The sequence below is a fragment of the Chanodichthys erythropterus genome, chromosome 5 (assembly GCF_024489055.1).
Source record: "Chanodichthys erythropterus isolate Z2021 chromosome 5, ASM2448905v1, whole genome shotgun sequence".
Taxonomy (NCBI): domain Eukaryota; kingdom Metazoa; phylum Chordata; class Actinopteri; order Cypriniformes; family Xenocyprididae; genus Chanodichthys; species Chanodichthys erythropterus.
The window spans coordinates 22136201-22158828 of NC_090225.1; the positions used below are offsets into that span (position 1 = coordinate 22136201).

Here is a 22628-nt window from a genome sequence, read left to right on the forward strand (position 1 = left end):
TTCTGGGAAAATCTGTCCTAGATCAGGGTCTTTTCATTTACACAGTATTTCCAGTCTGAAAAGGTGAAAAGCTCTGATTTTCTGAGAAGGCACATGATGTACTTTTATTAAAAGGGACTCTCTCCCTTTCTTGCTGGCATTCTGTCAAAGAAAAGCACTAGTTGATTGCACTGTATATGCAGCCATAATTTTCTACACAGTATACCATTTTTAGACAAGGTAGGGGGGAAGAATGTCTTCTTCCTGCTCCTCTTTTTCAGCAGCATAAAGTGGAACAAAAGGGACCGTGAAGCTATTAGCTAGCAATGTAATGCAGTGAGAACTTAAGTGACCCCGCAGGGAAAAAAAAGGAAAAAAATAAATAAATAAAAATCCCACCTTGACCTTGGAATGTCCCCACACCATGACGAGTTCAAGAGATGCATACTGATAGCTGCTGAATGCTGCAGGCATGCAACATGCATTTTTTTGTGAAGCAAGGCTATATGAGTCAAAGACAGTGTAGGAAGTGTGTGAAAACTGAAGAGAGGGAGAAGCTTTTTTTTTTTATGCAGGTTTTTTCATTTTTATGCTAGGGTGGTACATCACTGTGCAACCGAAACAATATACCTTCAACTGAGCAAAAAACAAAACAAAACAACAACTACACTATAAAAGCATAATGGTGACGCACAGGGATAAACACGTCAGATGCTAATTGGAAGCAATCTTGTACTTTTAATTCTATAATTGCCATCAAATAGAATGAACGTTAAGGTTGAGTACTGATACTATCTCTGAATCAACAATCATTGTTGATCTGCCCATATAATATTGCCAAATAAACACCATTACTACTATGTCAATTGTCTCAACCAGCCTAATGAATTTATGATCTAAATCAAGGGCACTACTTTCAATGATTAAGGCCCATTCACACTAAGGATGATAACTATAACATTAAAAATGGTTCTAAATAATAAAATAGTAGCAGAGTCCACACCACAACTAAAACGATATCATTGTAATCACTTTCACAACGATTTTCCCTGCTCCTCAAGCATTTAAAGTGTTGGTGTGGACACTAATATAGTTATCTTTATAGTTATCGTTCTTGGTGAAGAGGACTTTACTCATCCCTTTGTCAGAAAAATTTATCTCAATGCTAGTCATGTAAAACTTCATGGAAATGTACAAAAATAACAGAACAATTACAAAAATGTCTTTATTTCTCAATCCTAGCGTCGCCGACTCATGTCTTGTTGTCAGTGCACTCAGCCTTTTTTGTAGTAGTCTGTCAAATTCTCCTCACTGGGCTGTTAATTATTTTGCTGGAAGGTCCTTGATCAAATGTTTGACAAGTTATTAATCAGGAAGGTGGCCTCAGCGGAGCTGCTGAAAGTTAATTTCCACACTTCATTCCGGGGAGATGAATCAGAGTTGGTAGGAGATTGGGCAGCTGCCTCATCAGCACTGCAGACCTCTGGAGGTTGAGGGTGACTTCCAGTACCACCAGATTTCCGGTAGACATGAGCAAAAACCACATCCAGACGCATACTGCCGTATCCGTCTCTGACCAGAACGCAACGGACGGCCAAACGCTGCCGCATTTCTATTAGCCTGAACTGGGCCTGGCGTGCCACTATAGCTACTGAACGTGGAGGTGGGTGATAAACTGCATCCTCAAACAAGAGACACAGGTGCGTGTCAGTCAGGACAAGCTGGACAAGCTCAGAGTCTGTTGGTACCACCTGTGAAACAGGTACAATAGGGTCAGTGTGCAGCTCCAGACTTGATCGCTGAAATCTGACAGTCGTGTAAAGAAGTAGTTGCACATGTGCAAGTGCCGGACGTTCACCTTGCATGTTACCATGTAACAGGAAGACCAACTTAGCCAGGGTTTTTTGGAAAGAGCATGTAACTCGCCCACCAGAGGGTAGAAGCAAATCTTTAATACGGGAGTTCCAGTCTAAGGACAAACATACTATGTCTTTTGACAGTAATGGATGGTCCAGTGCACCCCTCTCGAAAGGGTGAATAGCCTTAAGTAAAGTTCGGGACAGTTCTTGACTTAAGACTGCATTGCAAGTGTGCAAGGTAAGTATGCTGTTCTCTGTGTTGCCTGTCAGTCTGACAGTCTGCCCAGCAAAACCTATGTGGATCTCCTGCAGTTCCTGAAAGGATAATTCATAGAAAACATTTAAAGAGTGTGTGGGGCTGGAAGAATCAGTCAAAGAATCAAAGGAGACCACCAAAAGCTTAGTCTGGAAAAGGACAATAACTGCAGGCTGCGGATCTGGTTGAGAATAGGCGGCGACACTGAGCCAGTATAAAGCTAACACCCGCTCTTCCATTAGCAAGTGGGCAGGGATCACATTGTGCAGGCAGGAGAGAAGCTTCTGAGGTGGAAGGTTCTGGAGATGGAGCAAGGATTCAGGTACAGGGTGTAGTCTTTGGCAACATACCTTAAGTCCCTCACTTATATGGTTAGTTACCGAATCCCTTGTCTGAGTTGCCTCCAAAGCCATCAAAGGGCTCTTCCATTCATCTGTTCTGGATGTTGACAGATCTTGCATGGAAGGCAATGCTACACTTGGTTTACTTACTAACAAAAACTCACTATGAGACAGATTGCGGCGAAACTGGGTTGCCTCCAGAGTTGTTTTTTCCTCTGGTCTTAGAGTCAATTCAAACTGGATATGGTGTACAAAGGGTAGATCCTTTACCAGTGAGCACATTTGATTGTACCAACTGCTTTCTCTACCACCAGTTTGTTCTTTAAAAGTGTTTGTAAGCACACGCCTCGCGTCTGCCAGCATCCAGGACACTCTACCTGCAAGGCTCCCCAGGCTAGAGCTGAGCCCACTTCCTTCTGGATGGGCTTTGACTTCTTGACTCTCAACAGATGTTCTGGATAAAATGTGCTCACTAAATTGGCCCCCCATGGTAAGTGGGCTATGCCTCTGTGAAAAGTGCTCCAAGCGAGTCAAGCTGGGGACAAAGGCTGCTGCTCCTCCTCCCGTGGCGGTGTGCCTGCTCTGTATATGGGATTCCTCAGCTAACAAGCTCCCTTCTGAGCCCACGACCGGGTGCCAGAGATACTGCTGCTCGACATGCAGGTGCCCAGAGGTCCTGTTACAGCACTCCTGAAGTATTCTAGTATCCCAGAGCCCTCCATTCACCCCTGTTTCCTCCCGCCCCGTTTCCCTATCTGTCACATCCACTGACAAAGCTTCAGTTTCTGATTTATGAGGGGCTGACTTCTGCTTCTCCCACGGGATGTTGAGACTTGTCTGAAGCGACTTTCCCAGACTTTTGGCATCTCCTGTAGGGTTGTTAGTGGCACAGTGTTCTGTAAGTTCCATGGGTGTCTCAGGAACGTGCTGAGACTCTGAAGGTCCACTGAAGCTACTGTCTGACTTGTTTTGAGGAAAGAGGAAGTCTGTATGAGCAAGAGATGTGGAAAATATCTGCAAGGAGAAAAAAGGAATTGTGTCAATAGGGTTTTGTTTTTAGTGTACTACATTTTCTAATATATTTCAATAAATGTAACAATGTTTTATGCAAATGTTTTTGAGACTCTTATTAGAGTTACCTTGTCTAGCATCTCTCAGAAGTGGGCTTTAAAAGCTGTGAAAATAAATTCTCATTTCTGCTCACTTCTGTTTATCTTGCATCTGTTTATCTCTGTTTAAGTGGACTAAACACTTCACCCAATATAAATGGAAGAGCCAGGAGTGAAATCAGTGAGAAGTAATTGGCTGGAAACACTTACTCTATGAATCTTGAATTGTAAGAAAGGCTCTGCATGCTATTTGTATTAGTTGCTGTTCCACAGATGAAAATATATTAAGCCATTGATTTGATGGTCTTTCTTTCCAGGGGGAGCCATAAAGCCATGTAGAACACATGTAATAGGTAAAAATGTATACATCATAATCAATGCTAGCTGAGAGTGCCCAAATTATTTGCCATTATAATTATTTCCATGGAAGGCAAATAAGGCAGTCAGTCCATATTTGTAATAAAAAGAACAGCATGTTTCTGTGGTGATAAGAAACAACCCCCATATCACTGTCTGTAATTAAAATACCTTTAATAAAAGTTTAACCTACAAGATCAGTGATATCACAGTGAATAAACATTATACTTTTGATGTCACTGCTTTATTTCAAAACTAAGACTGTAGCTGTATTAATTAGAGTCTAATTAATTATAATAGACACTGTGTGGCTAATATTCATATAGCCACTGAGTTAATTAAACAAAATAATGAGCTCCTTATGTGCTGAAATCAAATAACATGTCAAGAATAGGACAGTATGTCCACAGCTCAATCAGAGGCTTCTGATTGACAATTTAAATCAGCATTTTTTAATTTTCAAGTGCAAACATAAAAACAGCTCTGGCTCCCACTAGGTCCCAGAGGCAGCTGCACTGCCTTCAGGCAATGGCGAACTCCATCTATGCTTGTTTTTCAAAACAGCGTATAGCCTGTCCTCATACAGAAGCTATAAATATCAAGCTACTGTCCAGTCAGACACAAACAATAGTTAGCACCTCTGATTTTTTTCTTAGACCTAAAGTATAGAAGAGCATAAATCCATGCAATTCATCCAGTAGTCAAACAGATACAGTAATAAAGCACTGAGTGAAGGCTAACAACACATGCTTACCCTGTGACTCTCTCCTGAGAAACAACAGTCTTTTATGTCACCTTTAGGTTGGTCAGAAACCTTTCTGGAACTGTAAGGGAAACCAGTCTCCATTTTAGATGATTCAACAAAATAAGAATTCAACATTTGTATTTATGTTACAAGGATTAGATAGGAAAAAAGCATATTTCTTCTAAATGATATTTACACTTAAGCATGGCCACAAAAGAGTGAAGCAATTAGGTTTATATTCAAAACCACACTGCTATAGTCTTTGTTTTGAAGAGTGAATTTAATTATTTTTGCTAGTTATGACACAAGAGACCTCCAACAGGCGGGAAGGCAAAAAGACTAAACTGCACAATGTCCCGCATCCCCAAAAGCGTCTATAAGATTTGAATAGCAAAGGACCCAAATGTCTGGATGCGATTAGGGCCACTCAGCTAGCTGTGAAATTAAATAGAATGTGCGCATGTAGATTTGAGGATTTACATACAAGCACTTCATTCTCAGACTGTTTGCATGGGGATGGAAAAGCAGCTTGGTGGGAAACGAAGACGACTTTCCGTCAAGCTCAACAGGATTTTGGACAGAAAGCCAAAAATTTAATGGAGCCTCGTACACAACTTGTTGGATAGCAGAGCATGTACAAGTCAAAACCCTGTAAAATGTCAGAAACGCCCCCAGTAGAAAACAAAAGCAGGGTACTGATCTTATACTCGAGCATGTGTTTTTGAACAGCAGAGCATCTACTGAGAGCATTTCAGACACAAAGGTAAATACAACATATTTTACAATGCAGGTCACAAAAGCAGTTTCACAGAGTATTTTTTGGTTAGGGATGCAAAAATGTGAAGCATAGACTGTTAAAAAAATGCAAGGACAAAGGAATCGTAATTTGTAAGAACATGTTTACACTAAAAAATTAGTACTTATTTTATAGCATTTAGTAGTGCATTTAATGAACATGTTTGTCATAAGTATACTGTAGGTCAGATAGACTCCAGACTACAGGCACAGTATTTGATAGGATATTGAAATTCTGAACCTTGACTGGTGCCACAAAGACTCATCCTCTAGTTTTCTACCCAAGCAGTGTGGCTCCTTTTGGGCCGTCTCCTGTATATTCATCTCTCTATACATCATCTCCTCTCTACGCCCTGTCTGTGATCTTATCCCTCCCAAGGTCTCTGCTGTCTTTATGTCACCCTCTGAGTTCACAGAGGTGGATTCTTGGTGACTGTCTTCCAGCAGTTTTTGATATTGTTGTTTGATAAAGGCTGAAGATTATTCACATTTTATGATGCCTCTCATTCATCACACGCACTGCAAAACAATTAACAACAGCACTGTTATCTTCATATCTGCTCAGCAAACACTTGCTGTGTCTATTGTTTAAACATTAGGCAGTGCAATGTGAATGGGTATGAATGAATCTAAGAAAATTCAGTAAAATAAACAATAGCAAAATCTAAAAACTTTTTCCTCTGCACTGGAGAAACATTTAATTAAATATCACAACTGTGACAAGAAATAAAGCTTTCAATCAATGACTAAACAATCTGCAAAATTCAATAAAGAGCTACATCAAATATCCTAAGCTGTAATATTGGAAGACTTTGGGTTGGTGCACAGAACATGCAGGTATAATCAAAATTTACTAAAAAAAAAAAAAAAAAAAGAGATGAAATGCATTATGTTGAAAAACTATCCACAAATAAACTAACGCCTCGCCATCACCGACAAGATGACTTTTTTTTAACCTGAAATGAAAAAACAAAACAAAAAAACAATCAGGCAAATAATAATGGGTTTGTGAGTTGCTTCATACTATGGAATATTATGTGGTCAATTTATCCAAAATACTTGCAGTACACCATTTACTTGAGATTAAATGCCTTGCACTTGTACAACAGATCCTCAGTCCTTGCAAAGATCAAACCTGCAACCATTCAATTAACATTTCAGATCTTTAAAGGTGTCTTGACTGCATTTTATTATTTTAAAATGTTTCCTGAGTTGCACTTATAATATTAGTATGATTTTTACATCAAAAATTATCATAATATAGAAATACAAGGCCATTTTCTGCCCTGGTTTTAGCCCTCTGATATGAACGCTCTGTGGAGTGTCTGCTGTGAGACTTCAATGTAAAAGCCCACTGCTATGATTGGCTAATATCTTTGCATACGAAATAAGCGTTATATCTTTTAGTACCCTTTTACTATTACAGCTGTCGAGATTAACTAATCGTGAAAAGTTGATTATAGCATTATATTTAGATCATGAAACTATAGCCGATGACAGACATGTCCGTTGAGTGAATGAATGCAGAGATCTTATCATTGCAACTTGATTTCTGCACTCTCAAGAATGCTTTTATCAACATCACTGATTAGATAAGGGGAGTTTTGGCGAGAGACCAGAACTCAGTCACTGATAAAATCACTCTGTTGATTGACAGCTCCAGCGATTATAAAGTGAAGGTTCTTTGATCGCTTTCTGTATATAATTTAATCACAATTTAAACTAAGAAAAACAATGTCAAGTTAACTGTTTAGGCAGTCACTGACTTGGTTTACTGATGCAAAAATTGCAATAAACGATTTTGAGACAAAGAACATCTGACTGTACATGAATCATTACATATCAGAAATCACTGATCACAGATTAGGCATTAGAAGTAACAAAATTACTTGCTGTAAGATATGGACCCATCAGCAATGCCACAATATGCAAGTAAAAGTGCGTTTGCAAAGCCTGTACCCAAATTGCAAAATTTCAAAATTTCAAAAATGTACCAAACAAGCAATCTTTTTTTAGTCTGTTTTTAGTCCAGTGATCCTGTATCTCTCTTCTCCACTTCTCATCTCACTACCATGCCAATGGGCAGGGCCAAAGACACGACAATGTGTCTTTCGTTGCACTATTACGTCATAATGTGACAAAATCCGAAACGATGTTTTCATAGTCAGGGATGTAAACAGGTAAGAGGGAAAAAAGGTGAGAACATTGCAACACACAATATGATTTTTTTTTATTTTTTTTATTTGCTTTACATGCTCATTTGTAGTTACTTTAAGGGATTTTTAATTTATTTTTAATACCGTATATATCCAAAACTGTAATGCAGGATATTTAAGACAATATTGGCTGATTAGACGGCAATACTGAGCTAAACTGCAAACTGTTTGCCCTCTCTCTCTTTATCATTCCCTTTCCCACATCTTAGACCTCAAATACATAAAATATTTCCCATTAAAGACATTAGTTTTTGAAGTAAGAGTAAAGCAAACAATGTACAGTACTCATTGAAACACTGATTTTCAGTTCACGACTCCTTTAAGCACTGGGTGCACCTTCTGTTTAAAAACTTAGAGTAAGAGAAGAAAGTGGGGATAAAACACATTTTATCTGAGGCTCCATCTTCTTTGACGTGGAAATCTCCAGCTCATTTCTTGCTCCGTCCGTCAAGGTCAGACGTCCGCAAGTAAAAACATGAACATACTTGAGAGCTGCTTTATAGTATAAACTGAAGTTGAAGTTGACACTGACACTGTTTTTTCATGTTTAATATTGTAAACGAACAATCTATTGAATTGAATTTACTGGAGTGCCAAACTGCAGAGTTTGTCAAAACATATCCACATTGTTATGATCAGATGCTTTCTTAACTACGGTTTTCTCACTGCTGTCATTTTCGTTGTATGTTGTTTATTTTGTTAATGAAAGGAAAGTGCACAGTGCATATTTATATATTCATCTAAACGCCGCTCTCAGCAGTGTGGGCACCGTTGGGATGTTTGCTAACAGTATACCGCTGTAAATGTATTTCGAACATCTTTTTACCCCTAAGCAAAGAACGAAAAACAACTTTGCCACGAGGATATCGGGGCCTTTAATCTTTTGTGTCCTGTTGCCAATAATGATATATCAAACAATATGCAATAACATCACAGGAATATTTCACCCAAAAATGAAAACAATATGCGCTCTAACTATGTGCTGGATAGATGTATTTCAATGACAATGAAAAGCTAGGTGAAAATATCAACATTTCATGCATTTAAACAAGACTCGTTGCATTTTTGAAGGAAATCAGTTAAAGAAAAATGTACATGAATTACTGCACAAATTTCACATAGGGCAAAGCTATAAAAATGGCTGAAAAACCTTCTCTCTGAAGCACATTTCAGGAAATGAAGCAGCGTTCCCCCCAAAAAAACAGCATTCAAAACTCTGACCTGTGGCCTTTTCTGAGATCACATTCACATCACTGAACAGGTGCTCATTTCTCTTTTCTCTCTAATTTTACCAAGACATTTGCTAAGAAAATCCTTTGTAAGCTCTTGGGAACTCTTGTGAGTGAAAATAAAGTAGCAGTTAGAACCTCCTAAATGCTTCATATGTTGATATTCTACATAATATCCAGAAAATTCAATTAAATTGTGAATGTACATAATCAAAGAGCGAAAAAAAAAGAAAGAAACTGGCTCCAGCGAAGCGACAGAACAGGTGAGAAGCATCTGTTTCACTAGCTGATTATTAAACTTTTGCTGTAGCACACCTTCTGTTTGCAAACTGAGAGGAAGCGGAGCTGATTGGGGGAAAGATTAACATACTTATCCTACATACATATAAAGCTTGAGCAAATGCAATGCTTTAACAGCAGCATACTACGCGATGAACATTTAAAATGCACTTTTACATGCACTATGTATGTTTTTCATATTGATGAAAAATGACTTAAAACCTTTCAAAAGGTTTTTACAGAAGACTTATGGTTTAACAAAAGTCAAGCTGTATGGAAATACAAAGTGTTCAGCTCTGCTGATCAACAAGAAAAATTATAAATGGCAATTTATGTCTTAAAAAGGTTGCCTAATCTTTTCTAATCAAAGTAGATTTAATGTTCTTATTGTTGTAGTGTTAAAGCTATTGAGCTTTCCATAGGAAATTGAAAACTACAAAATGACAAACACATGAATCCAGGCCAATGGAGACCCACAAAAAATGTTTGATTTCATCTTGCCCAGCAAAGCCGTACAGCAGGATATAAATATATAGTACAAAACTGACTCATAAATTAAAGCATATTTGGACAGTCTAATGCTTTTCTTTTTTGCTCTGCTGGTATTTAGCCATGTTTGATGCATGCATCAAATCCTATTGGATTCTGATGCTTTTGCAGAAACCAAATCCACAGTCTATCACATGAAAGCCAGAACAAAATAAATTAGCAATCTCCTAGCCTTGCAGTGCTCACTTCAAACACACAAATCCATTATCTATAGAAAGCTTTGAACAACAAAGCCAAAGACGACCAAACAAACAAAACATTTTGTAAACACCGACAAAGGAACAATTAGGGGGAACAGCGTGCAGAACATTGCCGAAGGCGTCTAAAGCGCCACACATAGATTGTGTGTATATGTGAAGAGCCTGGAGGTTCACAGATGATGCATGACGTCTCCCGGCTCCAGCTGCAAATGGTAACACGTCAGAAAGAAGTCTCCCAGCTGGGAGTTGGGAGACTGGGAGCTTTCTTTGTTGTCATAGTTGTTGACACACAAGACACAGAACAGCCTGAACCTCTCTACATGTCTTATTCTCTTTCTAATCAAACTTTCTTATATGTGTGGAAATTCTTACACTCCAATCTTGCTCCTAGAGGGTCAATATCCAGCAGAGTTAAGCTTCAACCTGTTCTCATACACCTGCCTGAAATTTTCCAGCAATCCTGAAGAATTTGATTAGCTGGTTCAGGTGTATTTAACTGGGGATGGAGCTAAACTCTGCAGGAAGACTCAACATCAAGACTTTAGATACTGCTTGACTGTTGCACTTTCCATTGAGAGCTTTGCTTGTATTCCTAAACAACAGATCACATCTGTTGTAGCCATTTTCTTTTTTTCCTCTTTAACTGCATCTACCAGAGTGAAAAAAAGCTAAATCTCAATAAAAATAGGCCCAAGATTAAAAAGGGTAATAAAACTAACTGCAAGTAAGAGCCAAAAAGAAATTAGTCAAATGTGTGGAATGAATTCAAATGCAGATGCCCAGCAATGACAAGAAAGACATATTTCAACTCAAAACCTAAAAACAGAACTGAAATAGAACGAAAATGTTAGGGATATTGAAAAGATCAGTTTAAACTAAAAAAGTGACAGTGTTTACTTTTAAGGGTTTTTTTTCTTCACACAAACCTGGGCTGTCACTTAAATTCACGGTCACAAGAAAAACACTGTATGAATAACCTGAACTAATATTTTAAAACAAAACAGGATTTCCTGTTTTTTCCATCAGAGGTTAGGTCAAATATTTTGGTTGAATGATGAACAATTCACTTACTGTCCAATCTTTTTTTATCTTCAGAGAACAACATAATTCAGTATCAAACTCCATGTGAAGTTGCAAACTAATATATATATTATATTATATTATATTATATTATATTATATTATATTATATAATCTGTGAAAATGAGAATTATTTTAATAAAAAAAGAGGGATAGTAAAAAATGCATGTTATTTTTTGTTTAGTACTTTCCTAAGTAAGATATTTTACATAAAAGATACATGCATTTAGTTCACAAGACAAAACAATAGCTGAATTTATTAAAATAACCCCATTCATAAGTATGTGAACCATTGATTCTCAATACTGTGTGTGGTTACCTGATGATCTACGACTGTTTTTATGCTTTGTGATGGTTGTTCATGAGTCTCTTGTTTGTCCTGAGCAGTTAAAGGGATAGTTCAGTAGTGACTGAATGATTTTGAGATCTGAGGACAACTGAGGGGCTCAAACACAACTATTAAAAAAGGTTTAAACATTCACTGATGCTCCAGAAGGAAACACAATGCATTAAGAGTCAGGGTGTTAAAACTTTTGAACAGGATGAAGATGTCATAATTTTTCTTATTTTGTTTAAATATCATTGTTTTTCATTTAGTATTACCCTCTGGAAGCAACAGAAGATACTTGCATGTTTCCCGGCAGAAAAATTAAGTACAATTTACCTTGATATTTGAATTCAAATGTTTTCACCCATCGGCTCTTAATGCATCGTGTTTCCTTCTGGAGCATCAGCGAATGTTTGAACCTTTTTTAATAGTTGTGTTTGAGACCCTCAATTGTCCTCAATGTGAAAAGATGAATCTCAAAATCATACAGTCACTGCTGGAAAGGGTTCAAATATGCAAAAATGCTTGAAAACTGATGAATCTGTAGGACCTGGAGCAATTTTCTGAAGAACAGAGTTCAGTTTAACTGCTCAGGACAAACAAGAGACTCATGAACAACCATCACAAAACATAAAAACAGTCGTAGATCATCAGGTAACCACACACAGTATTGAGAATCAATGGTTCACATACTTATGAATGGGGTTATTTTAATAAATTCATCTATTGTTTTGTCTTGTGAACTAAATGCAAACATCTTTTATGTAAAATATCTTACTCAGGACAGTACTAAACAAAAAATAACATGCATTTTTTATTATCCCTCTTATTTTATTAAAATAATTCTCATTTTCACAGATTCTGCAAGGGGTTCACATACTTTTTCATGCCACTGTATATATATATATCCAAAATATTTTATACTTCCATGTTGTTTGATGTGAACAGGTCTCAATCCCATCCCAGAAGAAACTAAAAGTGTCCTAAATGTGATTACTTATATCTATCTTGTCCAAGTCTAGGTATAAAAAAAAATGTATTAAAAGGAAGCAATTAAAGTTAATTTTTCCGGGATAAGTGGTGTGCAAAATGTCTTGTGGAAGAAGATAAAGCTACCGTGCTGCTGACTAAACGTTATATAACATAATGAATCAGAGGATGGATGGGGATACAGCTCAGTCTGTCTCACAGCAGGTGTACTCACCTGAAATGACTGAAAGAGTCCACAGAGAATGCAGTGGAGTTACTTGACATGAAGAGCCCAGACTGTGGAGAACACACAAATGGATGGTTGAGCAAAGACACACAGCACTGTGGTAAAAACCACTCTCACAACTGAAAGACAGCTGTTTCTATCACACCGCAATTACAGCACACTAATTAAAGCAAACATACCATTAGAAAACACTACAAATCACCATCATTCACATTGAAATGAAAGAGTAGAATGCATAGAGACTGTTAAACATGATTGCAACGTGCCTCAATGAGCATGGAAATAAAACACCTTTTATAGCAAACTGTCTTTGTTCTAATTAAAGTTTAAAGAGATAGTTTACACAAAAGATTTTTTGTCATCAGTTATACACCGTTCCAAACCCATATGACTTACTTTCTGCCATAGAACACAAAAGGAGATGTTTAGTAGAATGACTGAGCTGCTCTTTTCCATTCAATGAAAATTGAAGGGGACCAGGGGCAAAAAAAGAAGCCATGCATGAAGTCATTCACTAAATCTTTCCTTGAAAATCATTTTGTGGTTATGGTTCACTTTCACTGTATAGGTAAGAGAATCTGAAGCATGCTACAAATAAACTACTTTTGGGTTCCACTCAACAGAGAACGTCATACAGGTTCAAACAAACACCTTCTTATGTACAGTAATTGTGCAACTTCATTTCATTTTCATATAAACAGAGGGGGTACATGTCCACATGCCCGTTTTTTTAAGACAATATATAAATTTGTAAGCTGCATTTAAAATCTAGTTGTTTTAAAAATCTGAAGTGGACATGTGCCCCCTTTTGAAAGTGATTGACGCTTCTGATGGAAATTACATTATCCTTCCCAGAAATCACTCTCTGATCAGAATATTGGACATGTAAGTTGGTATTTCATCTAAAATTGAGAAAAACTAGTATTGTGGAGCTTTCATAATCTACACTGATGAATAACCTTTCCAAAATGATACAAATGGCAAGTTTTTAATATAAAATTTTAAGTCATAAGATTCATCTGGGCACAAAATATCAATTGAAACAGCACTTAGATGAAGTTAGTTTATGCAAGCAATCTTCAAACTATTATGAGCCAATGTGTAATATGTAAATGAGCGGTTTGTCTGAGTAAAAACAACGTTTTACACAACAAAAATGACTGAATGGTGCTGCTGAGAGCTCCGTGAGGCAAGTTAACAGTTGTTTGTGAGCATAAGAATAGTTCACGCAGAGAGAAGGCGCTGTAATCTCCGTGCTCAGAAGAGGAAACAGCTGCTGTCTAACTTTACAATGAGAGACTTAACAGTCAGGAAATATTTAATTACCTGTCACAGCAGTGAGAGACAGAGAGAGGGAGGGAAAGTTAGAAAGAGTGTCGGAGGCTGCGGAGAAAGTAAGACGGAGGAAGGGAAGGTGCACACTCACAAACCAACGACAGAGACATGTCTCTTATCAGAAGACAATGAGGTGCACAATGACTTTACCTCTCTGAGGAAATGAAGAAAAAAGGTGTAAAAGATAAAAAGAAAAAAAAGAGAACTGGCACTTTGCAAACATACCAAGAGGGATTTATAATTTTAGCTTGAGGGAAGTGTATATGTGCCTCTTTGAAGAAGAAAGCTCCTGTTCTACCTTGCATGGAGAAGCACATAGCCAACTGGCATAGCAATTACAACTAAGAGGAGTTTTTGATGACTTGCATTTTTTAACATAAGTTCGTAATTTTGCTCACCCTTTATCCAGCAGCGTTTTAATACATAATTTTTTCACAAATAGATTCAAAAGAGAATGAATTTCCCCCACCTTGCGTTTCTCTCGAAGTTGGGCTGCTTCTTGAGGGTGGTTGAAATGGAACATGGTGGCCTTTCCAAGTTGTATGTTCACTCCTGACAAACACAGAAATATAAACATATATGGTGAGAAAATATACAGCAGTAAGCAATATCTGTTAACTATATATCGACACAATATAGTCAACAATACTATAATCACTCTTATAATATTGTAAATATACACTACCGCTCAAAAGTTTGGGATCGGTAAGATTTTTAATGTTTTTAAAAGAAGTTTTGTCTGCTCACCAAGGCTACATTTATTTAATTAAAAATACAGTAAAAACAGTAATATTGTGAAAAATTATTACAATTTAAAATAACTTTTCTATTTGAATATATTTTACAAAGTAATTTATTCCTGTGATGGCAAAGCTGAATTTTCAGCATCATTACTCCAGTCTTTCATTCTGGAGTAATGATGTAATGAGTCAAATCATTCCAATATGATGATTAGTTCCTCAAGAAATATTTGTTATTATTATTAATGTTGAAAAGAGTTGTGTACTTTTTTTTTCAGGATTCCTTGATGAATAGAAAGTTCAAAAGAACAAGCTTTTTATTTTAGATAAATGCTTTGTAACATTTTACACTACCGTTCAAAAGTTTGGGGTCAGTAAGAATTTTTATTTTTATTTTTTTTAAAAGAAATTAAAGAAATTAATACTTTTATTCAGCAAGGATGCATTAAATCAATCAAAAGTGACATTAAAGACATTTATAATGTTACAAAAGATTAGATTTCAGATAAACAATGTTCTTTTGAACTTTCTATTCATCAAAGAATCCTGAAAAAAAATATTGTACACAAATATTTTGTGCAACTGTAAACAATAAATGTTTCTTGAGCAGATGATCAGCATATTAGAATGATTTCTGAAGGATCATGTGACACTGAAGACTGGAGTAATGATGCTGAAAATTCAGCTTTGCCAACACAAGAATAAATTAAATTAAATTTTAAAATATTTTCAAATAGAAAACAGTCATTTTAAATTGTAATAATATTTTACAATATTACTGTTTTTACTGTATTTTTAATTAAGTAAATGCACCCTTGGTGAGCAGACGAAACTTCTTTTAAAAACATTAAAAATCTTACCGATCCCAAACTTTTGAGCGGTAGTGTATACCTTTACAATAAAAACAAACTAAATATAGGCAAATTTGGCAAAAACAAATGACGACAGACATGAAAAAATTAAACGGACAATCCTGAACATGTGGCCAACCTGTCTCTTTGCTTTCTAGTAAACACATTATGCATGTAACAAAACAACTTTCTCGGGGGATTGTGAGAATGTTGGGTTTCCAAGCAGATGCCCATTTCTCTCTTTCTCTTCTCCATCTTTCTAGAGTGAAAAAAACTAATCTTGCCTCTATTAATGACATCCAAGGGGTGACAAAGCCCTTGAAAAGCCTGCATCAGATGGATTTGGGCCATGGTTGCTGTGGAAATTACTATCATTTGTTCAAAGGAAATGGCTTCAGATGCCACCGTGTCTAAAGAGGGGAACATTGGCAAATTGAAATTTGTGAAAAGGAGACTAGCATGGTTCTGCCACTCTCTCATGAGTCTCCTTCCTTTTAGTTGGCTTTTCTCTCTTTTTTTAATCTTACACCCAGAATAGATCTAGCCTGTTTTGTCTGAATTCTGGAGGTTTTACCCTCTTTGAAAGGTTAATCCCACACATGCACTTCAAACCCCCTCTGCACTCTATCTGTTTCATCTGCCAATTAACTGTGGGCCGGGTGCTTTGTCCGCCAGAGTCTTAACCTCAGTCATGTTTGGCTGTTCTGGAAGTGCTGCGAGTCTCACTCTGAGATGAGAGTCGCTCTGGTGGACATGTACAAGGATAGAAGCAGTAGGGCGGGACTGTTGCACTCCATGGGCCTGGAAACGTAGAGAGGAGATCTGAAGTGGCAAGACGCAGACATAGTCAAAGAGCTTCTTTGAATTCCAGTTAAAACCAGAGAGTTTGACAAGCTTCATATTTTCTATACTATATTCAAAATTAGTTTGCTTTTACAATCAATCGTATCAATTGGACACGACCACAACGCAGCCCTGAAGTATCAGTAGAGATTGAGTCGACTAGATCATCCATTGTGAAGGCCTCATCGACACGACAGCCAGTAGCACAGTTCCTCAACAAACCGTCCATACCGGCGTGATGAATACGATCCTCAACTGGATGGAACTTAAATAAATACTTTGATTGTTGCGATCCTATCAGACTTATGAGAGCCACCTGATTTGTAACAAAGCACTGTTCGCCAGAGGAGGACTGGCCCCCCGACTAAGCCTGGTTTCTCCCAAGGTTTTTTTTTTCTCCATTTTAACACCTATTTGCCACTTGTTTGCCACCTGATGGAGTTTGGGTTCCTTGCCGCTGTCGCCTTTGGCTTGCTTAGTTGGGGACACTTGACATTTGACATTCAACAGTTTTCTTGGCATTTATTCAACAGTGCTTTGATCTGCCTGCATTGACACTATTCTTGAAGAGCTGCTGTGCAGCAAAAATGATGTACCAGTTATCAATGTAAAGCTGCTTTGACACAATCTGCACTGTAAAAAGCGCTATATAAATAAAGGTGACTTGACTTGACTTACAGTTAAGGTACGACAATAAAATTGATTGTGGCTCTAAAATCTGATTGGATGAGTCCAGTTCAAAGCTTCTGTAGATAGCTAATACACAAACCTATACCCCTATACTGCATGTACTAAATTTTATATCATTAAGCCACTGTGTTGACATTTAAGTTGCCTGGTGTACATAAACAGCCTACAGCCAGGTTATACTAATATTTTACTTGGCAGAAAAAGCTTATTGTTACATAAAAAAAAATTCAACAAGGATGCATTAAAATGATAAGTGACATTAAAAACTCATACTGTTATGTACATTGTTGTTTTTATTATAAAAAAAAAACACATTTCAAATAAATGCTGTGTTTTTTTACTTTCTATTTATCAAAGAATCCTGAAAAAAAAATGTATCCAAATGGTTTCCAAAAAACATTAAGCGGCACAACTGTTTTCAAAATTGATAATAATATGAAATGTTACACTAAAGACTGGAGTAATGATGCTGAAAATTGAGCTTTGCGTCACATACATTACATTTTAAAATATAGTATAATAGAAAACAGTTATTTAACATTTTAATAAGAGAAAATTCCGTCATTAATTTCAGACCCGTAAGACCTTCATTCATCTTCGGAAAACAAATTAAGATATTTTTGATGAAATCCAAGGAGGTATCTGACTCATTCATAGATAGCAATTTACCCACCACTCTGAAGGTCCAGAAAGGTACTAAAGGCATCATTAAAATAGTCGACGTGACTGCAGTGGTTTAACCTTAATTTTATGAAGCGACAAGCATAATTTTTGTGTGCAAAAACAAAACAAAAATAACAATTTTATAAGTGCTGCCCCCTAATAGTTGACTAACCATTAGTTGACTAGAAGAGGCTTGGTTGACCAAGATTTTATTAGTCCGTTAGTTGCAGAAAAAAAAAAACCCTCTACAGGAAGTGGAGAAGTCATGCAATCAATGAGGGAGGGGACAGATCATTAATGGCAGGAAATCCAAAGCACGTAACAAATATGAACCAAAACTCAGCATATGCATGTGTCATGCTGCTTACATGAACAGCGTCGGCCAATACAGAGCCAGCATTTTGATGTAGAACCTGGAAGCACTGAATGTAAACAGCAAAAGAGAATGAAACAGAAGAGAGGATATTGTTGAATAAAGTCATTAATTTTGTTTTGTTATTGGGCACAAAAAGTATTCTCATTGCTTCATAAAATTAAGGTTGAACTGCAGTTACCGATGTCTTTAGTTCCTTTCTGGACCTTGAAAGTGATGGTTAAAATTGCTGTCTATGAAGAAATTCAATATAGAATTGCTGTCTATATTGCTTGTGTTCTGAAGATGAACGAAGGTATTACGGGTGTGGAACATCATATGGGTGAGTAATTAATGACAGAATTTTAATTTTTGGGTGAACTAACCCTTTAAACTTATGAACGGTAATATTATGAGCAATGACACTATTTTAACAATTAAAAAGTACTGCATTTAATAATGAAGAATAAACTACAATGGTTTGTCAAAGATCTTACAAAAATGAGACATAACAGTTTATTACCCTGGGTAAGAAGGTATGGCTGGGTCACCTCCACCCCATTGATTGCACACCTGGCTCCTGGTAGCGGCACGAGTGTGACGGCTCCTCTCTGGTTCTCAAAAACACAGTGTTCCCTCTGAAGAGCTTCACCATGGAGAACTGCAAAACAGAGAAAGCTCAAAATGAAAAAGGGTATGACATTGCCAACAGCTTCCTGTCAGAAACAAAATCTACACAGACAGAATACAAACCTATATCCTGCTCTGGCTCGGTTCCTCCAGTCCCAACTGAAGTTCTACCTTCCTAAACCGCAGAACAGGGAATGTTTAGAAACCCCATAACAGTAAATATTGATCCCATCAATACTCTAGTTGTTGACAAAAAAGAAAAATGTTGCTTGAGCAAAACTGATAAACAATGGGATCACGTCAATGGGAGTTGAGTTCAACTGTACATGTTGCCCTATGTTATGAGGTGCTGCCTACCTTTAAATGATAGAGAACAACCCCTGTGCTGAGTAGATCTTCATCAATGCAGATTAAATAGGGCATTTGGGAATCAAGAACTACACCAATACCCTCTTTTCTGAGAGCTACTGTATCTTCCTAGATAAGAAACATAAAAGAAAACAGAGAAAAAGAGATGAGATGGATGGGGGTTGGCAAGAAAGATGATGAGCTAAACCATCAGAGAGAAAAAAAAAAACCCTCTAAAAAATGTTTGAAGAAGCAGGACCAATGCATAAAACTTATATGACAGACATTTAATTGTAAAGCATCCGTGCAGAGGAAACAGTGTGTGTGTTGTTTATGACTTTGTCTTCATGCCCCAAGGCCAAGCAGAATAATATCTGGCTTTGGCTATATGTCGAAAGGTTGGGGGAATGGGGAGGCTGGGAGAGAGGGAGCGTTGTGAAAATAAGAAGAAAACACCATAAATCATTTACATCACTACGGGTCCATCTCAAATTCTCGAGGAGTTTGCAAAAGGAAATCACATTCAAACAAACCCTATCTCAGAGACACGTTGTTGAACCCTGTTAAACAAGGACACAACAACAATCAATACATTACATGTTCACAAAATAACACTACTAAAAGATGCTTGGTATTTGAGGTATGACACTACTAATATATAAAGACTTGATCCTACTGTAGTTTTGTACTGGTGAGAAAGCTGGAGTCTGATATCGCAGATATTTGGGTCATTCAAAAAAACACTGTAGGGAGTGTAATTGGGGGGGGGTCAGGTCAGATGAGGCTTGACTTGTATAACCTCCCAGAAATCAAATATCGCAAGAGAAATGAGAAAATGTGAGCCATCATTATTAAAATGTGAGCCATCATTATTAGTAGGGATTTTGGCAGCTGTGTTGTGACTTGTGGCTGTACATTCCGCAAAAAACTGACACTACAAACGTCACATAGTATGGTGAGAGTTGCATCAAACTCTAAATGATAAGCGAGTAAAACATAACAGTTCTTCCTTGGCAACAACAATCCAGCTGGCAGATAGAAAAATGCGTATTAGATTAAAAATAATGCTATACAGAATAAATAAAAGACCATTTGACATATCTGGCTACAAAATGTATTTTGAATGCATACCTTGCTCACTAAAGATGAGGAAATCATACATCCAAGTGCTCACAGCATGTGAAATATGTTGAAATGATAACTATTCTATGCATGGCTTGTGATTAATGCTGTGATATAACAAAGCATTGATGTTTCAATTAAAAATCATTACAGTCCAACACCAACATTCCCTATCATAAACTTTAAAAGTCACGGTTAAAATCAATATTCACAGGGAAAATACATTGGAGTTGGACTGGAGGGGGTGGGACACATATAAATATGTATTTAATGGCATTTGAGCAGCCCTTCACAGAACGGTAATGAGAAGCAGAAAATGATTCTGCTTGTGCAGGGCGTCTTGTTTTTCTTAAATATGGTAGCATGTGTCCATGCTACTCCTTATTTTATTCTCCACAGAGATGGGAGGCTCTTCCAAGTTCGTGTTCATGTGTGCCATCAAAGCGCACATATTCTTTAAAGGCCATTCGACATCCGTGATGGTGCACACAGATAGAATATAAAGATTAATGCATGTACTACTTTGAGAACGTTGGCTCCAAGGGAGCCACTATCACATTGGCACGGCACATATTAAATAAATTCAGCATGCAGGATTTAGCATGTTAATTTCCAGGATGCAAATCCAAGACATACTACGTTTGCGAAAATCATTGCTGAAAAGACCAGCTTAAAGCAGTATGAATTTCCAGGCTGTTTTTCTTTTTCTTTTTTTTTTTCCTGGTTAGTGCTAGTTTGGTTCTGGTCTAGTTGGTTAAAGGCAGTAACTGGGTAAAATCAGTCTACTAGGAAGTTTTGGTTATTAGGCTAGTTAAGATACCTTGTGGGGACACCATAACATGATATGTTTTTTTTTTTTTCCTGCAGGCATACAAAACAATTCAGCTTTTAAGGAAAATGGTGGTAATTTGTTGATATGACATGTTTCATGCATTATAGTGGATTTTGTATACACTTCAATTTATTGTATAACCTCAACAACAACAAAAAATAACTGTATTCCTACATTTTCTCATGGTCTATCTAACTTTAAAACATTTTCTATGCCATTCACATCATATGCAAACATCAGTAAAATGGTAGAAAGTGTCATGCCTCATCAAATAAGTACTCTGCTTTGAATAATGTGTGCTTTCACCGGAGAACACGCGTCTGTTTCCAATACGAGAAAGGAAATAATGACAACAATCCACCTGACTGAAGAATGAGAAAAGACCTTCAGATACCCTGTGCATACTAAAGCAGGACAACAAAAAGGAAAACACTTGCATACCAATTGGCCCATGAGGACGCATTCAAAACAGGAGAGGGCCAGAGGACATCTTGAAAGGAGTCATGGACTTGGACAGAGTGTTGGTATTAATTCAGAGATTTGGAGACTGGAGCACCAAAGGTTTTCTCTTCAGAATGAAAGTTAATGTGCTTTGGTTCACTGTGCTCACTGACCTGAGGACTCAAATGTCTTTCATTCTCTGTGGAACTACTGTATTGCACAAAAGTAACTGCTTTTAAACTTCTCTCTGTGTAAATGATTAAACTCACAGTCATATTGTTTCAAACTAGTTTGACTCATTTACTTTCCAAGGAACACAAAAGATGAAATTTTAAAATAATGTGTCACTTTTTCCAATGCAAATACTATGAATGGGAACTGGAGTTCTTAAAGCTGTGACAAACCCAGCCGACATCGAAGAACTAACGGTGACAGAAGCCGACTGTGTTGTTGCCTAGCGTCGGGTGCATGCGGGCCCGACTAGAGCAGACGTGTGGAACACACCGCAAAAACTAGCCCAACAGACGCGCACCGACAGCCCGTCAATAACCGATACCTGACCGTCGGCTTGGTGTCAATGCCCTTAAAGGGATAGTTCACCCAAAAATGAAAATTTGATGTTTATCTGCTTACCCCCAGTGCATCCGCGCTCTGACAACGGCAGTGATGTCTAGCACTCATTGAAGTATAAGCGCGGGACATCACTGCCGTTGTCAGAGCATGATCAGACCTCACTAAGCGATTGCTGAACGCAGTTGGACATAGTGGTGTATTAGAAGTAAAAAATTATATAAATACTGTTCGGTTTCTCGCACAAACCGATCGTTTCGTGTCTTAGGACATCAATGTGTCGTCACAAGCTGCAGGGTTTAATTTGGATTTGTCTAAGCAAGTTTTTTCGACTCTTATTGATCGAGTTCCCATTCACTCCCATTATTTGACTGACAGACAGCAACGGTTGCAGTTAAAAATCATAATTTGTGTTCTGCTGAAGAAAAAAAGTCACCTACATCTTGGATACGCTGGGGGTAAGCAGATAAACATAAAATTTTCATTTTTGGGTGAACTATCCCTTTAAGCTTCAAATTGTATGCAAAACCATTTACTGCTAAATTCCAGGTCTTCTGACAAGATCATACAAGTCAACGCGAGAACCCAATTAGTAAAATTTGTGAACAAACCCAGTTTTATGTAAAGAACTGACTCAAAACAATGATGTGATCACAAATTTGACTTTTCAACTT

The 22628-nt window shown here is 37.3% G+C and overlaps 1 protein-coding gene across 2 annotated transcripts in view; it reads right to left on the minus strand.

Annotated features, from left to right (window-relative positions):
* Window positions 1-404: 404 nt before the first annotated feature.
* Window positions 405-22628, minus strand: part of kif16bb (kinesin family member 16Bb) — a 41722-nt gene continuing 19498 nt past the window's right edge. Inside the window, exons 13-19 of one of the 2 annotated variants that reach the window (XM_067386587.1) lie at window positions 18999-19118; window positions 18765-18816; window positions 18535-18672; window positions 14342-14424; window positions 12526-12587; window positions 4656-4725; window positions 405-3449 (exon numbers count right to left, since the gene is read on the minus strand). In XM_067386587.1, the coding sequence (XP_067242688.1) occupies window positions 1326-3449; window positions 4656-4725; window positions 12526-12587; window positions 14342-14424; window positions 18535-18672; window positions 18765-18816; window positions 18999-19118 (2649 nt within the window). In that variant the 3' untranslated portion in view covers window positions 405-1325. The remainder of the gene's footprint in view (window positions 3450-4655; window positions 4726-12525; window positions 12588-14341; window positions 14425-18534; window positions 18673-18764; window positions 18817-18998; window positions 19119-22628) is intronic. The other variant, XM_067386588.1, reaches the window with a different exon arrangement.